Source organism: Pogona vitticeps, chromosome 5 (assembly GCF_051106095.1).
Source record: "Pogona vitticeps strain Pit_001003342236 chromosome 5, PviZW2.1, whole genome shotgun sequence".
NCBI lineage: Eukaryota > Metazoa > Chordata > Lepidosauria > Squamata > Agamidae > Pogona > Pogona vitticeps.
Window position 1 is genome coordinate 139,741,435 of NC_135787.1, and position 21,066 is coordinate 139,762,500.

Consider the following 21,066-nt stretch of genomic DNA (forward strand, 5'->3'; position numbering starts at 1 on the left):
GATTTTTAAGTGTGTTTTCAACTTCAACAAGCTATCACTGTCACAGATGGTCACTTTCTCATCTTGGTTGTGGAACGCTCTAATTCTGTTATTTTTGTGATTAATGTTTATGGTCCAAATGTTGTTTCTCCAGACACATTCCATCAGTGTTTCAGCTATCTGATGAATATTATGATTACGTATGTATTTGTTTTGAGAGAATTTTTATGATACACTAAATGATCATTCAGATTGGATGTGTATCTGAAAATGGGAAGCACACCTCCATGTAAAAACTATTCTTTGACGAGAACTGCACTTAGGGCCTATATGGCTGAATTAGGTCCATTTGATCCTTTGTGTATCCTACACCCCAATGATAGGGATTACACTTGTTGTCTCTTCAGTGCATCATAATTGTTTCCAATTTGGTTATTTTCTTGTTTCAGCATCTTACCTCAGATTAAAATGTGCAGTATAGACATTTTAATCATCAGTGACCATGATCCCATATCATTAATCCTTCAGTCTCATGACTGGGTTAGACTACCCAGTAATTGACATTTTAATGTTTCCTTACTCAGTAATGAGATATTTAAAACCCAAATATTGAATAAATTATCAGAATACTTTAATATTAATAGAGGATCAACTAACACTCTTGTTATGGAGTGGGAAGTATGTAAAACCTTTGTAAGGGGGAGAATCATTGCCTATGTTTCCCACAAGAAGAAGCTCAATGAAATAAATAACTTTGAAAAATAAGTTGAAAGACCTAAATGTATTCCACTAATGGGGAAGTATATAAATTTAAGAGATAAATAAAATGTAAGAAATAAATCAAGTCAGTTTGCAGCATTTCCCATACTTGATCTTTAGTGGGACTTACAAATGTTAACTATGAATTATATATATTCTCAGAGTAGAGAGCATATGCTTTAATGTGTTTCTGCCATTCTTATCAGGAAAGTGGTGAGAGACCAGGCAAGATCCTGGTATATTGTCTTGGACAACCAAAGAGCAATAATTATATCCTGCTGCTCAAAGGTGAAAACAACAAAGTATATACAATGGTTGTTGTGGGTTTTTGAAGATGCCGGCCACAGAGACTGGCGAAACGTTAGGAAGAACAACCTTCAGAACAAGGCCAAAGAGCCCGAAAAACCCACAACAACCATTAGATCCCGGCCATGAAAGCCTTCGCGAATACAAAGTATATACAGCCCTTGGGAAATAAATCAACAATTCTATATTCATATTTATATAGTAAAGGCAAAGAACCTGTTGAACAGGATATGAAACCCTTTCCCCCCCTTTGATCTACCCTGCCTAGATTTGCTATGACAACAGTTTCTTGCTTTGCCTTTGTCTATAAATGAAACAAAGATGTTGATTATGAATATGAATACCGGTAAATCTCCAGGACCAGATGGATTTCTTATTGAACGGTATAAAACTTTTTTAGACTTTTTAATTCCAACATTGCATCAAGTTCACAATGAGATGGATGAAGAGAGGGCCTTATCTTCCTTCTTGGATTATGCCAATATCACAGTGATTCCCAAGACAGGCAAAGATCAAATTTCATATACAAACTTTAAACTTGTTTCATTAACGTATGTTGATGCCAAAATGCAAACTGCGGTATTAGCTAATAGACTTCAAAAGGTAATTACAACCCTGATACATTCCAACCGGGTTAGGTTCTTAAAAGGTCAGCAGGGCAATTCTGTCTGTTATTTTATACCCATATCTCCCCTCACTAACTCCCTCCACCAGTGTTCAACATTCTCTTTTAGTGGGCCAGTAAGTTATGGGCAGGGTGGATGAAAATCAATGATATTTTTAACTTAAATGGTAAAAAAATCCAATTTTGAAAAATTTAAATCAATTTGATTTAAATCAAATCCACATCTGGTTACAGTTTTGATTATTTTGCAGTGACTTGATTATTCTATCCTAAACATTCATAATTTCACATCTTGACATTCTTGCCTGTGTCATTACACAAAATCTTAATATTTGTGGCTTTATTAATAATTATCACAAATTTAAAATTACTCTTTGTTGTTTATATCTGAACCGTAGAACAGTGGTTCTTAACCTTTGTTACTCAGATGTTTTTGAACTACACCTCCCAGAAACCCCAGCCAGCACAGTTGGTGGTGAAGGCTTCTGGGAGTTGCAGTCCAAAACTCCCGAGTAACTCAAGGTTAAGAACCAGTGCCGTAGAATAATGGAGTTGAAAAGGGCCTATAAAGCCATCAATTCTAAACTCCTGCTCAATGTAGGAATCCAAGATGAAGCATAATTGACATATAGTTGTCCAGTTTTCTCTTCAAATCCCTCAGCATAGGAACACTCGCCATCTCCCAAAGTATGTGGTTCCATTGTTGTACTGCTCTAACAGGAACTTTTTCCTGATTTTGAACTGAAATCTGGCTTTATGCAACCTAAAATAGCATTTGCATGTTTTCATTGACTCTAACTAATTTGATTTCTGAGATCCTTGGATTTAGATAGATGGGCATCTTTAAATTTGTCCTTTTGAAACAAGATAAATATACTCAAAATGAATATGATATGATCTTTGTGCAGTGCCCTTTCATATACCTGGCGAGTGCTTCCATAAAATTGATACTGTGTTTTAGAAATGTATATGGGTTCTGCACTACCTCAAATTTCTAAGAAAATAATGCAATTTGCTTTTATTGAAGGTGGTGTTGGTTTCTTTGATCTTAGTTTATATCATCAGACATATCTGCTCAGTGGTACTAATTATTGGAGCTATGTTCCACAGTCACATTATCCATCTTTTGGAAACTTCTCTTCAAATAGATAGCCTTGGGGTCGGCATATGCCAAAAGAGACTCTATCCCCCTTTATTCTCTGCAGTAAGAGAAGTTGTACTGACAGTTCCTATTCAATCCATCATCACAAGCTAAATTAACTTTATGTGGTAATCCAGATTTAAAAATTCAAAAGAAGCCAATTTTATAGAGTGTGTGAACAGACAGAGCAATTCTTACCTTTGACTGATTAACTGGGCAGGATGACAAATTTGTGGCATTTGCTGACTTCATAGTAGTTATGATCTGCCAGCTTCAGCTGAATGACAACATTTCCAAATGCACTTTCAGAGTCTCCTGCACTTTTGGAATTGCTTATTGAACAGTCCAAGAAAAGAAAACTATTTACTGTCAGTTGATAAGTACGATACACAGAGTCAGAGATGGATGCAGCAGGGAAATAGATCATGTTACTTTACCTAACCAGTGGAAGACAGCACTCGCCGGTATACCTGAAATATCTATAGATGTGAAGCTACAACTCACCCAACAAAAGGTCATGTTTAGAACATAATGGATACCACAATGTCTTTGTAGGGAGGGTCTGAGCAAATCATCTTAAATGTTGGTGCTGTGGTTCTCTTGATGCATCATCTAGTCATATGTATGGTCAGCTCATTTTGGAAAGGAGTTATTACTTGCATTGATTTTGTATTGGGCCAATATTTGATCTTTATTGATGCTTATGTACTTTAAATCATATACCTGCTTCTTGGATGTTAACTACTGGCCAGCATAGATGGACTCTCCATGCTCTTACAACTGGAAAAAAACCCCATTGCAAACAGACTGATTTTGCAACATCAGAAAGATAGATGCCTGCCATCAATAATCCAGTGGATAGAAGACCTTATATCATTATCAGCATATGGTGTACAGATGGCAACTATACATGGATATATTTTTTAATATTCAGAGACATTTTATACAAGTCTACGTATAGACACATTTGTATTTTGCTCTTTTTTGTTTTTCTCTGCTTCCCCCTTTTTTCTTTTTTCTTTCTTTCTTTCCCCTTTACTTTTGCAATATTATAATTTTATGTTTAGATCTACTGCATCTCAATTTTATCTACTACTTTAAAAAAAGATACCACGGAAGAGTGGACAGTCCATGAATTGGAGTCAAGTGCCATGTTCATGAACACAGTGGCTGAACTTCAGTGTTTTTCTTGCTTACATCCATGTCCCATAATCCTCTTGTATTTGCATGCTTTTGGATTATTGCTTATGAGAGGAGGACTTGTGGGGAAAAAATTGAAAATAACAATAAAGATTTGACTGAACTTTCAGTTTCTGTGTAAAATTGAGTAATTAGACCAATGTTTTTATTAATAGGTAGAAGAATATGAATTGCCATTGCAGGTAACAGTTTTTCTGAAAGTGTACTTCAAGTTGGCTGGGTATTCCAATCCTGGAAAGAGTATGAAAATACTCTCCTATTGGATGAAATGATTATGACATCACAAGTCTGTTCCTCTGACTGCTGCTCAAAAACAAGTTAGACTTGGCTTCCTTCATATAACACAGTCATTGAATCATCTGTCGTTTGTTTGTTTGTTTTTTCAGAACTCAAAATCTTGCCAAACCTCTGAGGTGAGAAGGTTGTATTAAGTATATGGGAGGAAGGATTGTGAGGAACTCGCCTTTTCTATGAGCTGCAATCATTAGAAAGCTTAGGAGTGTGAAAGATGGGGGCAAAAGACAGGAGATCTTTTCCAGATGAAAGAAACTTTGCCGAAAGAAGTAGCCGTAGAACTGTAGCAATGTGTTTGTTTGGGGACTAAAAGTCTTCATTGTTACAGAAAAACTGTACATAGATTGGAACAATGGAAGTTGCTTTTAGTTACGGAGAAGAGGAGATAGTAGTCAGAATCCTGTTGGTGCAGGTAAAGGCATGATGTCATCAGCTGCAGCCTTTTCTCTGTAATTAAAATCTCTGTAATTCCTCCCCTTCAAGCTCTGAGGTTCCAGAGGGATCCCTTTGGACCTAGGGAAGCCTTCTGGGGACACGTGATCAGGGGGAGGAAGACTTTACTGTCTGAAAATTGTTACCCCAGATTGACCACAGCCTTCTCTTGTCATTGACTTACTGTGTCTAGACTGGGTTTTGTGTCCTGCAGAGTAATAGCAGAAGACAGTGATGTGCTATCTCAGTACCTGAATTTTCAGTAGTTGAAGCAACATATCTGTGATGTCATGATTCCATAATCTAATAGGAAATTGTATTCAGTTTATCACCCAGTTTGAAGTTTTTAGACAAGTTTGAAATATATTTCCTAAAAGCTAAAACACTGTCTTGTTTCTCTAGCTGTTGATGGATAGCTAATAGTAAAATCTTGGGTTGGGTCAAATCCCTAATAAAAAATATTTTATACGGCTAAAATCTTGGATTTCCAGATAAGTTTTTGCCTTTTTATATTTTTAAAGAATTTACATTTTCAATCCTTGTTTGTTTATAAGAGTTTTTACCAAACAAAACATATTTTAAATGTATCAGTGGGCTGTGGTTACTAAGTATATATGTTGTTTTTTAAAAAATAAATTGTGTCCTTTAAAGAGGACTTTTGGATCCCTTCACCAATAGAAAGGCAACACAGAAATGCAATTTTAAAAATAAAAATAAGATTTCTGTGGAAGCAACAAAGATGACTTTATCTTGCAACCCGTATTGTGTATTTGTTACGCAAGGAAGAAAATTTTCTCCACTTTGTATTTTAGTAAAAATTCAATTCTTAGAGCAAAGTGTACAGTTTCAAGCATACAGTTCTTTGAGTATTTCATAGATATTTTTCACAACTGCGAGAGAAATCAATCCTTTTCAGCTCACATTCAGAAACTGTACATCACTATGTTCCAGTATCTTGGTTGTTGGATTCCTTTCCACTATTTTCATTTAAAGCCACTCAAAGACCTCAATGTGACACTTAATAATTTTTATTCTTATTTCGAAAATATTCTTTTTCAAGTTCTCCATTCTGAATGCACAGAGAGGCTCCCAGGAATGCATGAGGTTAGCTCCATTCCCCTTCAGTGATTCTGTATACACCAGTAATGCTCAGACATGATTGCCTGAGTCTGAAGATGCATCTTCATTGTTAGTAGGGTGCTGAAGCTGGTACCAAGAGACCAGAATGCTGACTGACCAGGAGTCCTTTACCCAGATGGGAAACCGTTCACCAAAAAAAGAATTCCCCTTCTGACTTATACAGTCTAGGTCATGAGTGTTGCTGGTGCATGCAGTGTTAGAGGGCTGTCCCCTTCATGCATTCGAAACCCTTTCTTTCAGAGTCTGTGTTGACACTAATATGGCCTAAATTGTGCCCAAGATTTTTACATTTATTGAGCACCTGAGATGGAGACTAAACTGTATGTCAAGGGCCCCAAGTGATTTGTCTGTTTTTGAAGCACAGTGATTATTCTGCTGTTCTGTGTCTCATTAAATAGAAAGTATAAAGGTTTGTAGTAACCGGTTTCACATTAGCTACAGCCAGGAATACAGCACATTTTATTCACCATGTATTATTTTAAAAATTTTGGTTCCATTTTGGGCTTGCATCTCACTGAGTGATAGTCCTTGCATGTGTGTACTAACGCAAGCGGAAACACAATATTTTGTGAAGTAATCAGGAGATGCTGAGTGAAACAGATTGGATTCTTAGTTTTCTTTCCTTTTGCTTTTAGCTTTCCTGAAAGGGTGTTCTTAATACTGTACTATACTTTCTTGTTTAATCTGTAAGAAATTATATTTAATTTAATAAGATACAGTAAATTGTGCACTACTGTATTTCCATGTTGCATCTTACTCTTCTTCCCAACAACTTGAGTTCTCTACTGCCTCTGCCGTAACCTTTGGCTCCCAACAACACAAAGGTTGAGTGTGATTTGAAATTAGTCATTGTTGGGAGAAAGGGCTGTGGAGTATTTGATTAAAACAAAACATAATACAGTGGTGCCTCGCATAACAATTTTAATTGGTTAAAAAAAAACGTTATGTGAAACATCGTTTTGTGAAACACCATAAATTAACGAAAAGTCAGATCAAAGCCAAATCAGGTTTGCACACGACTTAGGGTGTCCTCTAACGAATCCAAGCATTTAGAACCGTTTTTGACCCTTCTAAGACACTTTTTAAAGTGAAAAAAGAAACATCGTTAAGTGAAGCAGGGGACCTAAAATTGCATTCGTTATGTGAAGCATGGTCCCAAACTTCGCTAAGCGAAAATCGTCCATAGGAAACATCGTTATACGGTGCATATTATTTTCTAAAAAAAAACATCGTTATGCGAATTCATCGCTGTAATAAACTGCCCTTCTCTGTTCTTTTATTTGATGTAATACCACATTTCCAGAATTCCTGATCAGTGATGAAAAGATTTTTTTTCTCTGACACAGTACTGTGTTGTTTGAGTAATCAAAGATGCTGCAGAGATTTCTTCCTCTGTGCCTTACTTTTCACCATATTTGAAGCTTTTGTCAAAACAATAAATGAAGAATTGGGGGAAAGAGGAATTCCAGTCTCTTGAGAAAGAATAATCATATTATTGGCGGTTTTATTATTGCTGAGCTATCAGAAAGCATTCTAAATAATCAGCTGCTTCACCCCATCTTGAATTCAAATGGGGACATTTGTAATGCTGATACATTAATGGGTAATAATATCTGTGTTGAGATAAATGTATATATTTTCAGTTATTGGTTTGAATCCTGTATATATTTCTGATGTACTGTTTAAATTTGTACTGAGCAATGATAAATTGTAGATGGAGAAAAGCTACAAAGTATGCATGTGAGTAATAATCCATTCCAAAATGGGTTTATTGAGAGAACTCAGGACAGTTCCCATGTATGATTCAGTATCTCAGAAACTGAAGAGCTTACTTGGAATTGCAATACACTTTGGTCCTAACTGCATCATAATTATAATGTAATTGCTCATTCACATGCAGACATGTGTCGTTAATGCCTACCAAGACGTTTTGTTACTGGGTCTATATTAGACTTCCTTTTGTTTTTGTTTGTTTTTGTTTTGTTTTGTTTTTTGACAAATTCAACTCTGCAGCAGGTGATAAAAAGAGTGATGGGACAGTAAGTAGTATTGCATTGTGTAAATCGTTGCTGCAGACTCAATCCAGCTTTGACTGCATATGCCTTGTGTTGAAAAAAAAGTCATAAAATTGAAATTCATTAAATTACTTGCTATGAACAGACCTTTATTCGGGGTCAGCTCAAGACATTGTGTTGCCTAAGGCAAAAGGCAAGATGTCACTCAGCTTTCATGTACAGAGGTTCATTGGACTAGCAGTTGAATCTTACTTTATTACTTTTTGTGGCATAGCATTCTCCTCAGGGCAGTAGACCTGGTTAGGGACCTCCATATATTCTGTGTAGCTCTATCCTCCCAGCATTGCTATACCATTCGCAAGCTTCTTTGGCTAAAGTACCTGCCTCACTCTGCTTCAGGAAGAGCCAGCCTTGCTTCTATCTACATTCGCAGAGGGGATCTAAGACAAAACTTGGACATAACTGGTTGGAAATAGTGAATTACTTGTAATGAATTCCTTATTAATTTAATAAGTAGTTTCACTCTTATTGTAATGCAATTGTAATTCTTTCTATTAATCTTACACTTCTTCGTGGTCTCTGTGAATGCACGCCAAAGGGTTTAATCTGCACTTGCACAGAGGTCTCCAGAATATTCTAGAGCTCGAACATGCATTTGCTAGGACCACCCCCCCCCCCAATTACACGTGGTCCGCCTGCCATGGTGATTACCTCAGTTCCTTTTTTGCCGCCACTGAGGTCTCATCTTCTTCTGAGCTCTCTGTTCGCTCAGATTGGTTCTTTTTCCTGAGGAGGCATAATACATCATGTTGTTCTTATTTAGAAATAGACTGTTCTATAATACTATTTTCATTACTCCTTTGTGATTTTTGGTTGTTTTACCGCTTTTTTCGTAATCTCTTCCCCCTTCACCCTCCCTTTCCACCTTTTATGGACCTGACAGTACTGTTTAAGAGGTGCACTTCATGCACTAATAAGTTGCCTGTTTCTGACGGACATGATTCTTGTCTTTTTTTCTTTGGTAGAATCGCACCAGCCAGCCTCCTGCTCCTATTGTAAAAACTTAACTAAACAAGCCATCAAGCTCTGTCAACACCGTCATAAATCATTCTTGTGGGAGCAATCTCTTCATCCACCATCCAAGATGGATGGGACTCAGGCTTCACAACCGCCACCGGTTTCTTCAGTTACTAATTCCCCGTTACCGACTCCTAAATCTAAGCCAAAATTGCCTAAGTCAAAGTCCTCCAGATTGATGTCACAATCGACCTCAACACCAAAAACTACTTCGAAACCAATTGGTACCAAACCAAAGAAATCTAAAAAGTCTTCTGTAGACTCTCAACCGCCGGTACAGCATCCTTCCATACAACAACCTATTGATCTCAATACCGACTGCAAATCCATTCTGCACTGTCCGTCGAATCACCTTCTCCTTTGCTGGCTCAATCTCCATCATGGGCGGACACCTCAGCTGAGGTGACTACTGCCTTATTCGGCCTTTTCGAGTCCCAAATCTTTGGGTTGCTCTGTGTCCATGTGTGAGTGTGGATCAATATCTGTTCCTGTTGATCCAGTTCCTTTGCAGAAGAAGAAGGTTAAACTCCACCACATTGAGGACACTGGCCCTTCCGATACCGTTCTCTCGAACGGTATCGAGGAGGCGAGGGAGACTCTGGAGAGTCCGAAGGATAATAGTATGCATACCGAAAATTCTTGGGTTCGACGTAATGTTCGGTATAATGCTGTCAATACGGATGCGAACGATGTTGATACCGTTTAGGTTGCGATTCATAGTAGACAGGAGGCTCATAAACTGTAACTTGTTTGGGCCAATGAAGTCGAGCCCGAGAGCCTTGCAATACCAACAGTCCTGAAAGTATTGGAGGTTGTGAGAGAATGGTATCGGAAGGGCCAGTGTCCTCAATGTGGTGGAGTTTAACCTTCTTCCAGACTTGCAATTCTCCGAGCAGTGTTGGGCTTTCTTATCTTTTTGACTGCCATCTCTCATTATCTACAATCAAGGTCTACATGTCCACTATTGTGGCTTACCAACCACAGGACTCAGATGCTGCCTTGTTATTCAGGCATCCCATGTTGAAGCGGTTTCTACAGAATGTGGCTAATCTCCATCCGTCCAGGCCCTCTCTGACGCCACAGTGGTCATTACACACTGTCCTCCGGCACTTGTCACTGCTGCCCTTTGAATCTCTTGCGACTTCCTCTGAGCGTTTGCTCTCTTTTAAAGTGTTGTTTCTCATAGCCATCATATCCACCTGTAGGGTGTCAGAACCGGTGGCCTTGCGTGTAGACCCTCTGTTCCTTCAATTTCATCCAGATAAAGTCACACTGTATCCAGACATATCTTTCCTTCCTAAGGTCGTTTCTGATTTCCACATCCGCCAACCTGTTGTCCTTCCTACATTCTTCCTGTTGCCATCAACAGGTGTTGAGCGATCCCTCCATCTCCTAGATGTGAGAAGGGCCCTCGCCTTTTATGCCAAGAGAACTGCCTCTTTTCATAAGTCTAAAAGGCTATTTGTTTCACCTCATTCACCACATAGAGGGACACAGGTGTGTCCCCCCCCCCAAACTATCTCACGATGGATTGTGCAGACTATATGCTTCACTTATCAGCTTGCCCGAAAGCCTCTGCCTACTGATGTAAAGGCTCACTCCACCAGGGCAATGGCAACATCCATGGCTTTACTTCGAGGCGTACCTGTTCCAGATATTTGCAAGCCTGCCAGTTGGTCATCTTCGTCAACATTTGCATCCCATTATCATTTGGATTTAAGGGCCAAGTCAGATGCAGTGATGTAGGAACATTGTGTGCCCTTCGCAGCTCCATTTAGAAGTTTGGGTGTTTTTTTGAAGTAACTTAAATGTAAGTAGTTTAACTTGGAAAAGTTATTAAGTAAAGAGTGAAAAATAACTATAACATCATCTGACTACTGGTGAGGGCCTTGGAATCTTATGTGAAGAGAGGTTTAAGATACTGTGGAAAGTAAGATGGCAGTATGTGGAACTGGGCTCCCTCTGTTGTTGTCCCTTTGTTCTTACATCTCTTTGCAGAGCAAGGTTTGGTCTCACCTTGTGCAGATGTATCTGAGCCTGTTAACGGCCTCAAAATTGCAGGTCAAGCAGTGTGAAAGAACAGTAGTTAAGTATTTCTTACCTTGGTATGCAAGTACAAACATATTTAGCTCTTTCCCATTATTTTATTGGTTCCCTCCATCATTGATTTTCAGCAGAGGCCACAATGGAAGAGTCAGATAGGAGGCTCACCATCATGAGAGCTGCTATTAAAGGGATGTAGTCAATAGCTGTGGAACATTCTCTGTTTCCCAACAGAAATGAGACAATAGAGTCTCCTTTTGCAATAGAATGGCATTTGTCCCCCGGTACATGTATGTTAAGGCTAAATCAGTGGAAACATCTACCTGGTACTGTGCACACAAATTATTATGGTTATGTAAAATAAACTTGGGGGAGGACTTTCTAGTGATACAGAAATTCTGTTGGCCTTTTGCCCCTTTCTTCTGCAAGGCCTTGCTCTGTTGTAAACAAAAGCTGAGTGATGTGATCGTGTGCATCTTACTTAAGCTTGACCTTTTTGCAGTTTTGCAGCAACAACGTAATTTTTTAAAATTCTGAGCACTACTTGGCACAGACAGGACACTACTTAAACTTAGTAGTGGTTAATTTCATTCCAGTAGGATCCCACCAAGCCTAGTGTGTCATTTAAGTCAAGGTGATGTAGTCCAGACATTGTGAAGTTCTCTGTCTACAGCTTGATTTGAACAATTACAGACAGAGGTCGGATTTATTATACATACTTACTAGCATTTTAAATACCTCTATATTTGTTTCTTTTATAAAATTGCTTTTGATAGTTGGCTAGAGTCTCCTCCCCCCCCCCAAAAAAGCTATGTATTAAGTTTTGTATCATCTTTTTTAAAAAATCTTAAGCTGTTGTAAAACAATTGATAAGAATACATATCTGTCAGTGTTTTTTCTTAAGAATGATCTGACGTATTTCCTTTTTTCCAAAAGTGACAAATAATGATTTTCTAAAAGTTCAAAATATAGATCCTCATGAGGATAAAAGGGGAGTATGTATGTATGAACAAACAAACAAACAAATTATTGATACACTGCAGTCTTACATACGTATGTTCTTCCCATTGTGTTCTTTTGTCATGCTAATTTGATTTGGAAGCTAAGCAATCTGCTTTGTACTTATGATGTGGTATCTGCACATAGGGCTAAGAAAGAATTCTGCCTGAAACCCTGGAGATCTGGCTTCCACTCAATAATATTGGTAAAATAGATCAACGTTGGCAATACTAGGCTAGGTGGACAAAAATATGATTTAGTATAATTCAGCTTCCTATGTTCCTGATTAGAATAGTAAATCAGGATGTGTGTGGCAAATGATTTCATCTTTTGGACGTATTTTTGTGATTTTATTTCCACATGTATGCTGCAGGATGTGCTTTATTTCCACAGTACAACTTGCCATCAAGTACAATTTTCAGGGCTCCCCCAGTTCCCCAGTCTACCCCATTCATCAGGCTCCTGAAACTTCTGTACAGCTTTTAGGGTGAGGAGCAAGTGGCTTTCATGAACATGAAGGGATACGGAAGTCTGCACCAGCAATTAAGTTGTGCTGGGTCCAGCCCAGCCTGTGGAGTAAATGGACATGTTGCTGCTACTTTGGAGAATGTTGATATGTGCCAATCTTCAACTTAAAAAAACCAATGAAGTGCCTTTCTCCTGTAATTTCAGGATCTGTGTCATGCTTGGGGCTGTTTTGTTTTGTTTGTTTTTAAATAATATTTGAATCCTATCTTTCACTAAGAGTGAAAATGGATTTTGGAAGCCAGGACAAGAGACAAGAGAGAGAGAAAAATACTTTCCCCTTGATATACTGATATTGCACTTCTGGAAGTAATCTCTGTAGGACAGCTTTCAAATATGTGATTTTCTTATCTTAATTTTTAAGTGATACAGGAGGGCTGAAGCAGGTGATTTTTCCATCCCTTAAAGGTGAAGATAAGTGATTAAACTAAATTATTAACATCTGTGTTTTATTTTGTTGCATGTACAAAATGAAGATGTTGATCAGATCTTAGAATTGTTAATTCAAGCCACCTCCCTTTTTTTCTTGTTCCTTATAGGCATTGAAAGGGGAAGCCAAAATATTATGGTGGTTCTGCAGATCAGTTCAGTCTGGGAAAAAAAAAATACATGGCCAAATTCATACAAATTTGTCAAATCAGCCAATTACTCTATTTCTGTAGAGATAGTTTCCTATTTGCATAGCTTTCTGAAAATTTTGACTAATTCTGTGTTGAAATTGAAAAATAAAAACAGAAAAATTGCAGAATATTGGGGAAACTGAACCACTCTATAGTTCTCCAATATTCCTTATGTTTTAATGTTCAGAGAGAGTGGGTGCAGCCTACCACCTTTTGTCCATAGTAACAAACTATTGAACACAATGCTTCCACTTGCCATTACAAGGTTGTTCATATTACTACAGTATTCAGTAAATAATCATGTAAAAAAATGAATGCTAGTCCTCATTATTTTAAAATTTTCCACAGAGCACATCTGTCACACCGGTACCAACAATGCAAGTCCAGGGTCCACCTGTCAGTTTGCAACCTTCTGTGTATGCTGTACCAAGTCCGCACACGGAACAAGTGAAAAAACCTGGACAGAATTTCATGTGTCTTTGGCAATCATGTAGAAAGTAAGTGTTTGCATTTGAACAAACTTAAGTTTCCATAAATCTTTGTTGGTGGTTTTATGTAGGATGGTGTTCATAATGTTGTCGACACCACACTAAATATTTTATAGGGCTGACTCTTTTCATGATTTTATGTTTTTTAAAACATATAGCTACAAACATAGGAACCATCCCCTGCACTAATGACTATGACTGTGTGGACTTTTCTTCTTTCCAAGAGGATCCCAACTAGATTAAACCAAAGGTCCATATGCCGCCCAGAGTAGACTGTCTAGATGGGCGGGATAGAAATCTAATAAAATAAAATAAAAAATACAAATATAGGTTATTATCTGCTTACCCACATTGACTAACCAGGCGCCTTTGGGAAATTCCCTGATAACAGAGCATAGAATTATATAATAAAACAAAAATTCAATTGCATGGGATTTCAGACTTGCTTCATCACTTTTGAGCTTCTGGTGGGCGGCCAAGATTGTTCTATTTCCCCTGAACTTTGATGTGCAAATCTAATTTTAAAGGTGCTTTTAGAGGTATCGATCTGTTTTTAAGGAAGGGTTTTATATTTTTATTCCAATGAGTCACATTGGGGGTCCTCATGGCCTAAGAAGCAGTACATAAACACTTTAAATAAATACTAATCAATAAATAAGAGCAGTGCTTCTTTTATCCTGCTGCTCTGGTCCCTGCAGCTGATTTCTCTTTTTAAAGCCACGTAAGCCAATGGACATCCCATGTTTTTATAAATAAATTATACTTAATAATCTGCTAAACAAAGCACTTTCTTCTGTTTGTCCTGAATCTTCTATGCATTGGTTTCATTGGGCTGTTCAGTATACATGTGTTACAACAGGCAAAATATCCTGTAGCCACATTCTCTTAAACTATGCATAGTTAGTTAAATTGTTAATCCTGTTCCTTATAGTGATCTGTTTCTCACATGTTTTGGCTTTTTTTTCGTTTGGAAGTAGTACCTAATGCCATGTCCTTTTCTGTACCTTACTTGGTTGGTTCTACAATATTTGTTTTAAGATAGGGTGACCAGAATTAATACACACTATAAAAAAACATTGCTGTATCATAAATTTATATAAAGGCAGCAATCTGAAGCCAGTCTTAGCACCAGTGTAACAGAACTTTTGTCCTTTTTCCTTATGCTAGTAAACCTTGCCACCACTCAAAAACTATCTCCAGAGGGTTCCCCAATTTTCCATCACACCTTTTTTGGGATACAAAGAAGGCAACATACAAAGGAGAGAGATATATTACTCCTTTCCAATTTCAGTGGTTGAATCCACCCCATGAAGAGAACTGAAATTTAGTCCAGTATGCCTTTCTCAATAATTCCTTGCTTGGAGGGGTTTTTTTTATTTAAAAAAAAAAAGACCTCCAGTCTTTCTTCATATATTGAGTTCACATTTTCATTACATTGCCCACTGTAATTATGATTACTTTTTTTCTTGTTTAGTCATCTATTTTGATTTCATCAGTATATTTGTAGTTTGGAAACTAATCGGTTTTCTAGCTGGCTGAGTAGCTCAGTGATTTGGGTACCTTGCTGTGGTGCCTAAGGCTGGAGGTTTGATTCCCCACGGTGCCTCCCTGGAAAAGAGCCAGCTTGTGTAGCCTTGAGAAAGCTACATGGTCCCAGAGCACTCCAAGAATAAGTGAATGGTAAACTATTTTTGGGTATTCTGCACCTAGAAGATGCTGGAAGGTCTCACCATAAGAGCCCAAATGGGCTACCACTTTTCATTCTTCCATTGATCATCATTTCCCATTTGCTACGCAATTTTGGCAGATGTTTTCAAGTGTAGATCCTTCTAGGACTACCAGAATGTCTGAGATACAGGTGCATGTGTTTATGTTTACATATACATCCCAGTATCATATAGTAAGCTCACTCTGTATTCTACATCATCATATACATCATCTGCTTGATAAGCTTGGGGGCAATAAAAATAATTCTGATAGCTTTTCAAGATGCATCAGTCATAACGGTAAGGTATAGCCTGAATGTGACAGAGCCATCATATGATGGGTACTTTTTCCTGTGGTTAGCATGTACTCTCACTCTCATGTGATTGTCTAGGCTCTACAGTACCATTTGAACATCTCTTTACACCAGTGGTCAGGCTTACACGCGTCTAACAAGGCCTTGGGTAATAGATGCTGTTAGAGGTTTCAGTGACAACTGGCTTAAAAAGGGTATGAATCCAATAATACTAATACCTGTTAGTATTGCCCTGTCTTTTGTGTCAAAAGAAGGCACTCTTGAAAATAAGCAAAACGTCTGAATATTTCGCCACTTAATAAACTATCCTTTTTGCTTTCCAGGATTTAAATTTATTATGGACTTACACTTTGACAACAAAACTATTAGCAAAATAATGTGACTTTTTCCAGCAGAGTTAAAACATCTTGTATATTGCAGGTGGTTTCAAACACCAGCCCAGGTTTTCTATCACGCTGCAACTGAGCATGGAGGAAAAGATGTGTATCCTGGGCAGTGCTTGTGGGAGGGCTGTGAACCTTTCCAACGGCAAAGGTTCTCCTTCATTACCCACTTACAGGTGAGAAATTCTTTCTCAGCCCTTTTCTGAGTATAAATGTTCAAATCAATGAGCATCTCTCTCAAGCACACACACACACACACACACACAGAACTGTGTTTGTTTTATTTATATACAAAATTTATTTATACACCTTCCAGCCCTGTAAAACCAGACTGTCCGGTGTTGTTGTCTATACTGTTGGTAGTAAAACAGAGTTATCAACAGGCATAAGTGTTGTTTCTGTGTACTCAAGAGACATGCCCAGTTTATAGAAATGTATTCACTTATGTGAAAATTTTTAAAATGTCCTTTCCTACATTAGGATGATGAACAGTAAATACTGCAAAAATCATTAGAAAAAAAATAAAACAATGGTAAATGCAAAATTAATTATTAAAACAAAATTAAGCCATATATATTTATATATACAATAAAGTTTTAACACAATTATAGGCAAGGGTGAATAAGCTTTTTTAAGGGTTGTTTGTTTTTAATTGAAGTTACAGCATGAACACTCTATCACCAAAACATGTAAGGAAAGACAAGTATGATTTTAGAATCCACTTGAAGACCAGTTATGATGGGGCTTAGTGGTCATCAGTTAGAGCAGAATTTCATACATGTGGGACTCTTACTAAAGAGGCTCCATTTCCTGTGCAAACCAGCCTAAGTGCTGACATAGGCAAGCACACAAGTATGGTCTCCAGAGTTAAATTAAGGCAGGCAGGTGCCTCTCCAGGTAATCTGGACCCAAACTGTTCAGCGCTTTAAGCACCAGTACCAACACTTTAAATTAGTGCGTTGGCATCCAGTTCAGCTCATGTCGGATACTGCAACTGCCTAAGCAAACCACCAATACTTGTTACATCCACATTTTGGACTAATTGAAATTTCTGAGTTATTTTTAAAGACAGCCCTGCATCCATACAGCACATTAAAGTAATTCAACCCAGTTTGAGTGTGAAGAACAGGCTCTCCACATAGGGTATAGTTAACCCACTTGCCTAAGCTGCTGGAAAGTGCTCCCCACCATTGCCACCGTGTGTTTTTCCTCATGCAAACCACACATCTTGAAGCCATACGTTGTGAACTAAAAGGAAGAAACCCAAAGAGACCCAAGGACTAGGCCAGCTGCTTTCCAGGAGCAATGACAATACTGGAAGCTGGGCTGTAAAAGCAAAAAAAAAAAAAAAAAAAAAAAAAAAAATACAAAAGGAGCGCAAGCCTGTCATAGCTTGCGGTACTAGAGATCAGGAAGCATGTGTTACGAAGTTAAGAAGCCAACTGCTCTTTGAGGAACATTCAAGAAAGGAAAATTATCTGTGCTACCTGTGTAGTCCTTTTAACAGGCAGGTACACGAACAACATTTTGCACTGGCTTTGGAAAATTCTAAAAGGAAGTGGTGCTCCTCCCCAGAGTGGAAGGTCTTCTCTAAAGTACAGTGGTACCTCTACTTACGAACTTAATCCATTCCGGAATGGTGGCTGTAAATTGAAACTTCCGTAAGTAGAAGCACCATTTTCCATAGGAATGCATTGAAAACCGATTAATCCGTTCCGGCTGGAGAAAAAAAATACAAAAAATAAAAATTAAAAATAAAACACTGCAAGACCCTGGCCCTGCAAAAAACAAAACAAATTAAAAAAAAAACCTAACCAGCCCAATCCCACCCAGCAAAAGCCACCCAAAACTGTTTTTAAAAAGCAGCACCTTACCTCCCCTGCTGCTGCCAGGAGGCCTCCTGGGCTGCAGCCGCCGCTGCTGGGCCAGGGCTTCTCTGATGCGGCCACAGACTTTCCCAGGGTTCGTCGCAAGCGCCGCCTTTCTCCCCCGCTGTGTGGCTTCTCCACCGCCATAGGAGACTTTCCTGGAGCTTGCCCCAATCGCCGCCTTTCTCCGCCGCCATCCGCTGCCAGGCCAGGATTTCTGTGCCGCCGACGCTGCCAAAATATTGCTTCATGTTTTGTTTTTAGTCAAGCTTTCCCTTCCCTCATTCCTCTCTGATTTCAGTTTTCTTCCATCAGGACCATAAGCCTTTGGAACCCTAGCTACTTTGTCTACTTCCTCTTTTGACCCATTAGGAAACTTAACTTATTGCCATGATCTTTACCCACTGATCTGGAGAACCGAATGATAAGACTGTCACTCTGCTATGGCTCTCCATCTAAAATCAAGAAGGTCTCCCCAGTCCTTCACTGAGTAGTGTCCGCCATTACCCTATGCTAAGAAATAGCCAGTTGGCCACAGGATATTGCTGTCAGTTATAGCTAAAGCATCATGTAATCCGTTTGTAAAGCACCAGATGACTCCTTTGAGGGAACTCCAGGGTCCCTTTATCTAAGGTCTGGTGCATCCTTTAGGCACACCCTACTAGTTTCCCAATGATGTGATGGCAGAGAAATTACAAGAGAGGACAGTTTCCTTACCTGCAGATTTAAGTTCTTCTGGTAGTGTTCTAAGCTGTAATTGACTTCTTGGCAGTGGTAAGAAAGGAGAGAACAGTCATGAGAGCATTCATCCTATCTCCTAGAGTATGTGCTCAGGAAGACTATTCCTTTAGAGACAAGTGTGCAACTGCCAATTGCCTGGGTAAAGTTCTAGAATTTTCTAAAGTTTGCTGTGTGTGGGTTCAGAATAGCACAACTGCACAGCTGATAACATCAAGAATTTCAGTGATTGGTAAACAACCTGTCCTTTCTTCCAAAACCCTTTCAGAAGGGCCACAAAGAATGGCGTGACATGTAAATAAACTCTCTTTTTGAGGCTAACTGCGCTTTCCCTACACATCCATCTTAATGTCCATAATCGCCAGTCAGCAGCAGTGTAACTTCTACACACTAACTTCTCTTTATCTCTTTTGATGGTGGTCTGTGTAATGTATTAATAGTATTTTTCCTCCTCAAACAGGATAAGCACTGTTCGAGAGATGCTCTTCTTGCAGGATTAAAGCAAGAGGAACATGGACAAGCAGGAAGTTCAAAATCTTCCACAAAGTAAGGGGCATGAGCCTCATCTAATAACCTATCAGCATACTCCTCTGCATATTTACTTAGAAGTAAGTCCTGCTGGGTTCAGTGGGGCTTACTCCCAGGTAAGTATGCACAGGATAGCAGACTGCATTTTATATGGTGAAATCTGTGAATATTTACAATGTTAGCAGTGCAGGCTCTAGAGCATGGTTAACAGTGACAATCAGTAGGCCACTGAAGCTCCTATTAAAGATACTAGAGTTGGGGCAGTTCTTTTAGGTCATTTGCGGGTGGAGGGTGGACAGCTTGTGAGTGGCATCTTGCTCACTACTGTGTTTCCTCGAAAACAAGGCAGGGTTAATTTTTGCTCCAAAAATGCATTAGGGGTTATTTTCAGGGGATGTTTTATTTTATAATCATGTCATCTTCTGGTTGTTGCACAATGGTGGAGGGTGGAGTTTCCATTAACAAGGGCTTATTTTGGGGGTAGGTCTTATTTTTAGTGAAACAAGCACACTAAAATCAGTGCTATGTCTGTGGACAATGAAACATCTCCGCTCATGCCTCTGTCCATTTGGTATGATTGTAGTTATCTATTGCCAGATTTCTTGGTCTCTGAGGAGTCCTAACAATCTCATGATTCTCATGTTTCCCAACATTAGTGATACTAGAAACAATGCAAACAGCAGAAACCAAGATCCCCATACAAATTGACTAGTTATTGTTTCTGATCAGAGCAGAACTGCTGAAGTAGCATCTGACAAGTGTCAGCAGAGAATCATGAGCATTATTATTATTTTTCCATTCTCTTATCATCAGAAAATGCAGTAGTTATTGTCCTTTTCTGGGCAGTCTCTTTCTGTACAGAGAAGAATCCCTGTATTCCTCGAGACAGCTGTCTCTCCCCTCTGGCCCTCAGACCTTTTCCACAAATATATTTAAAGTCAAAGCAAAGTGTGCGGCTTATATACTGCCTCGTAGTGCTTAAAGCACTCTCTGGATGGTTTACAATTATGCAGGCTACACATCCCCTGCCCCCCCCCACAAGCTGGATATTCAGTTTACTGACCTTGAAAGGATGGAAGGGTGAGTCAACCTTGAGCCAGGATCAAACCTTGAGCCTTGAACCTTGAGCTAAGATCAAACTAAGGTCTTGACTGCAGTACTTCAGTTTAACCACTGTGCCACAAGGTTCCTTCAGCATGAAGACAAATTGTTGTAGAAAAAACAAATTGTGTGCCTCTCTCCCATTTTCTCCTTTCTCTAGCCCTCCCTTACAAAAATTAAGGTGTGCCTTCTTTGAGGATTGTAGCATGTGACCAAGTGGAGATGGGGATGTTGGGGCATGCACGGGATTGTCTCCCTGTGGCTTGCTGCAGTGCATTGCTTGACTTGCCTGCCACTCATGAACCCTGCCAGGAGCCCACCACACACTGGATCTATGTGGGAAAGGGCAATGAAGTGCTATTGACAGATCAAAAGAGATGAATCCTATTTAATCACCCAGAATGTGTACAGAGCCCATATGCATTGAGGGGAGCACTTTCAATGAACCATTGTCCCCATCATCACATTGAAAATGGAAACATGAGTATCTGAAGAGAGAGAGGGGCTTTTGTGCCCAGGTGCTCCTCCAAGTGAGCTTAAAAGCCCCTGAATCGGGGACCTGGATCATGTGAATACCCAGATAAAGCACCTGTCTCTGAGCAGTCATGTTTCCATGTTCAACTTTATGATGTGGGGAAGGCAGGCTAGCATGCTCTTTTGATGTATGTGGGTTTCACATGCCTCGTCAACAACTGAATAGGGTTTTCCTTAAACACTGTGTTTTTACCAATTGGCTAAATTGGTGTATATGACCATACTTATTATTACGAAGAAAATCTTGCAAC

At 38.9% G+C, this 21,066-nt stretch overlaps 1 protein-coding gene across 3 annotated transcripts in view; it reads left to right on the top strand.

Moving 5' to 3' along the window:
- ARID2 (AT-rich interaction domain 2) overlaps window positions 1–21,066 on the top strand; it is a 146,095-nt gene that overhangs the window by 122,068 nt on the left and 2,961 nt on the right. For all 3 annotated transcript variants that reach the window (XM_020795508.3, XM_078376880.1, XM_020795513.3), the window contains 3 exons: window positions 13,504–13,652; window positions 16,084–16,222; window positions 19,113–19,198. In XM_020795508.3, coding sequence (XP_020651167.3) covers window positions 13,504–13,652; window positions 16,084–16,222; window positions 19,113–19,198 — 374 coding nt within the window. The remainder of the gene's footprint in view (window positions 1–13,503; window positions 13,653–16,083; window positions 16,223–19,112; window positions 19,199–21,066) is intronic.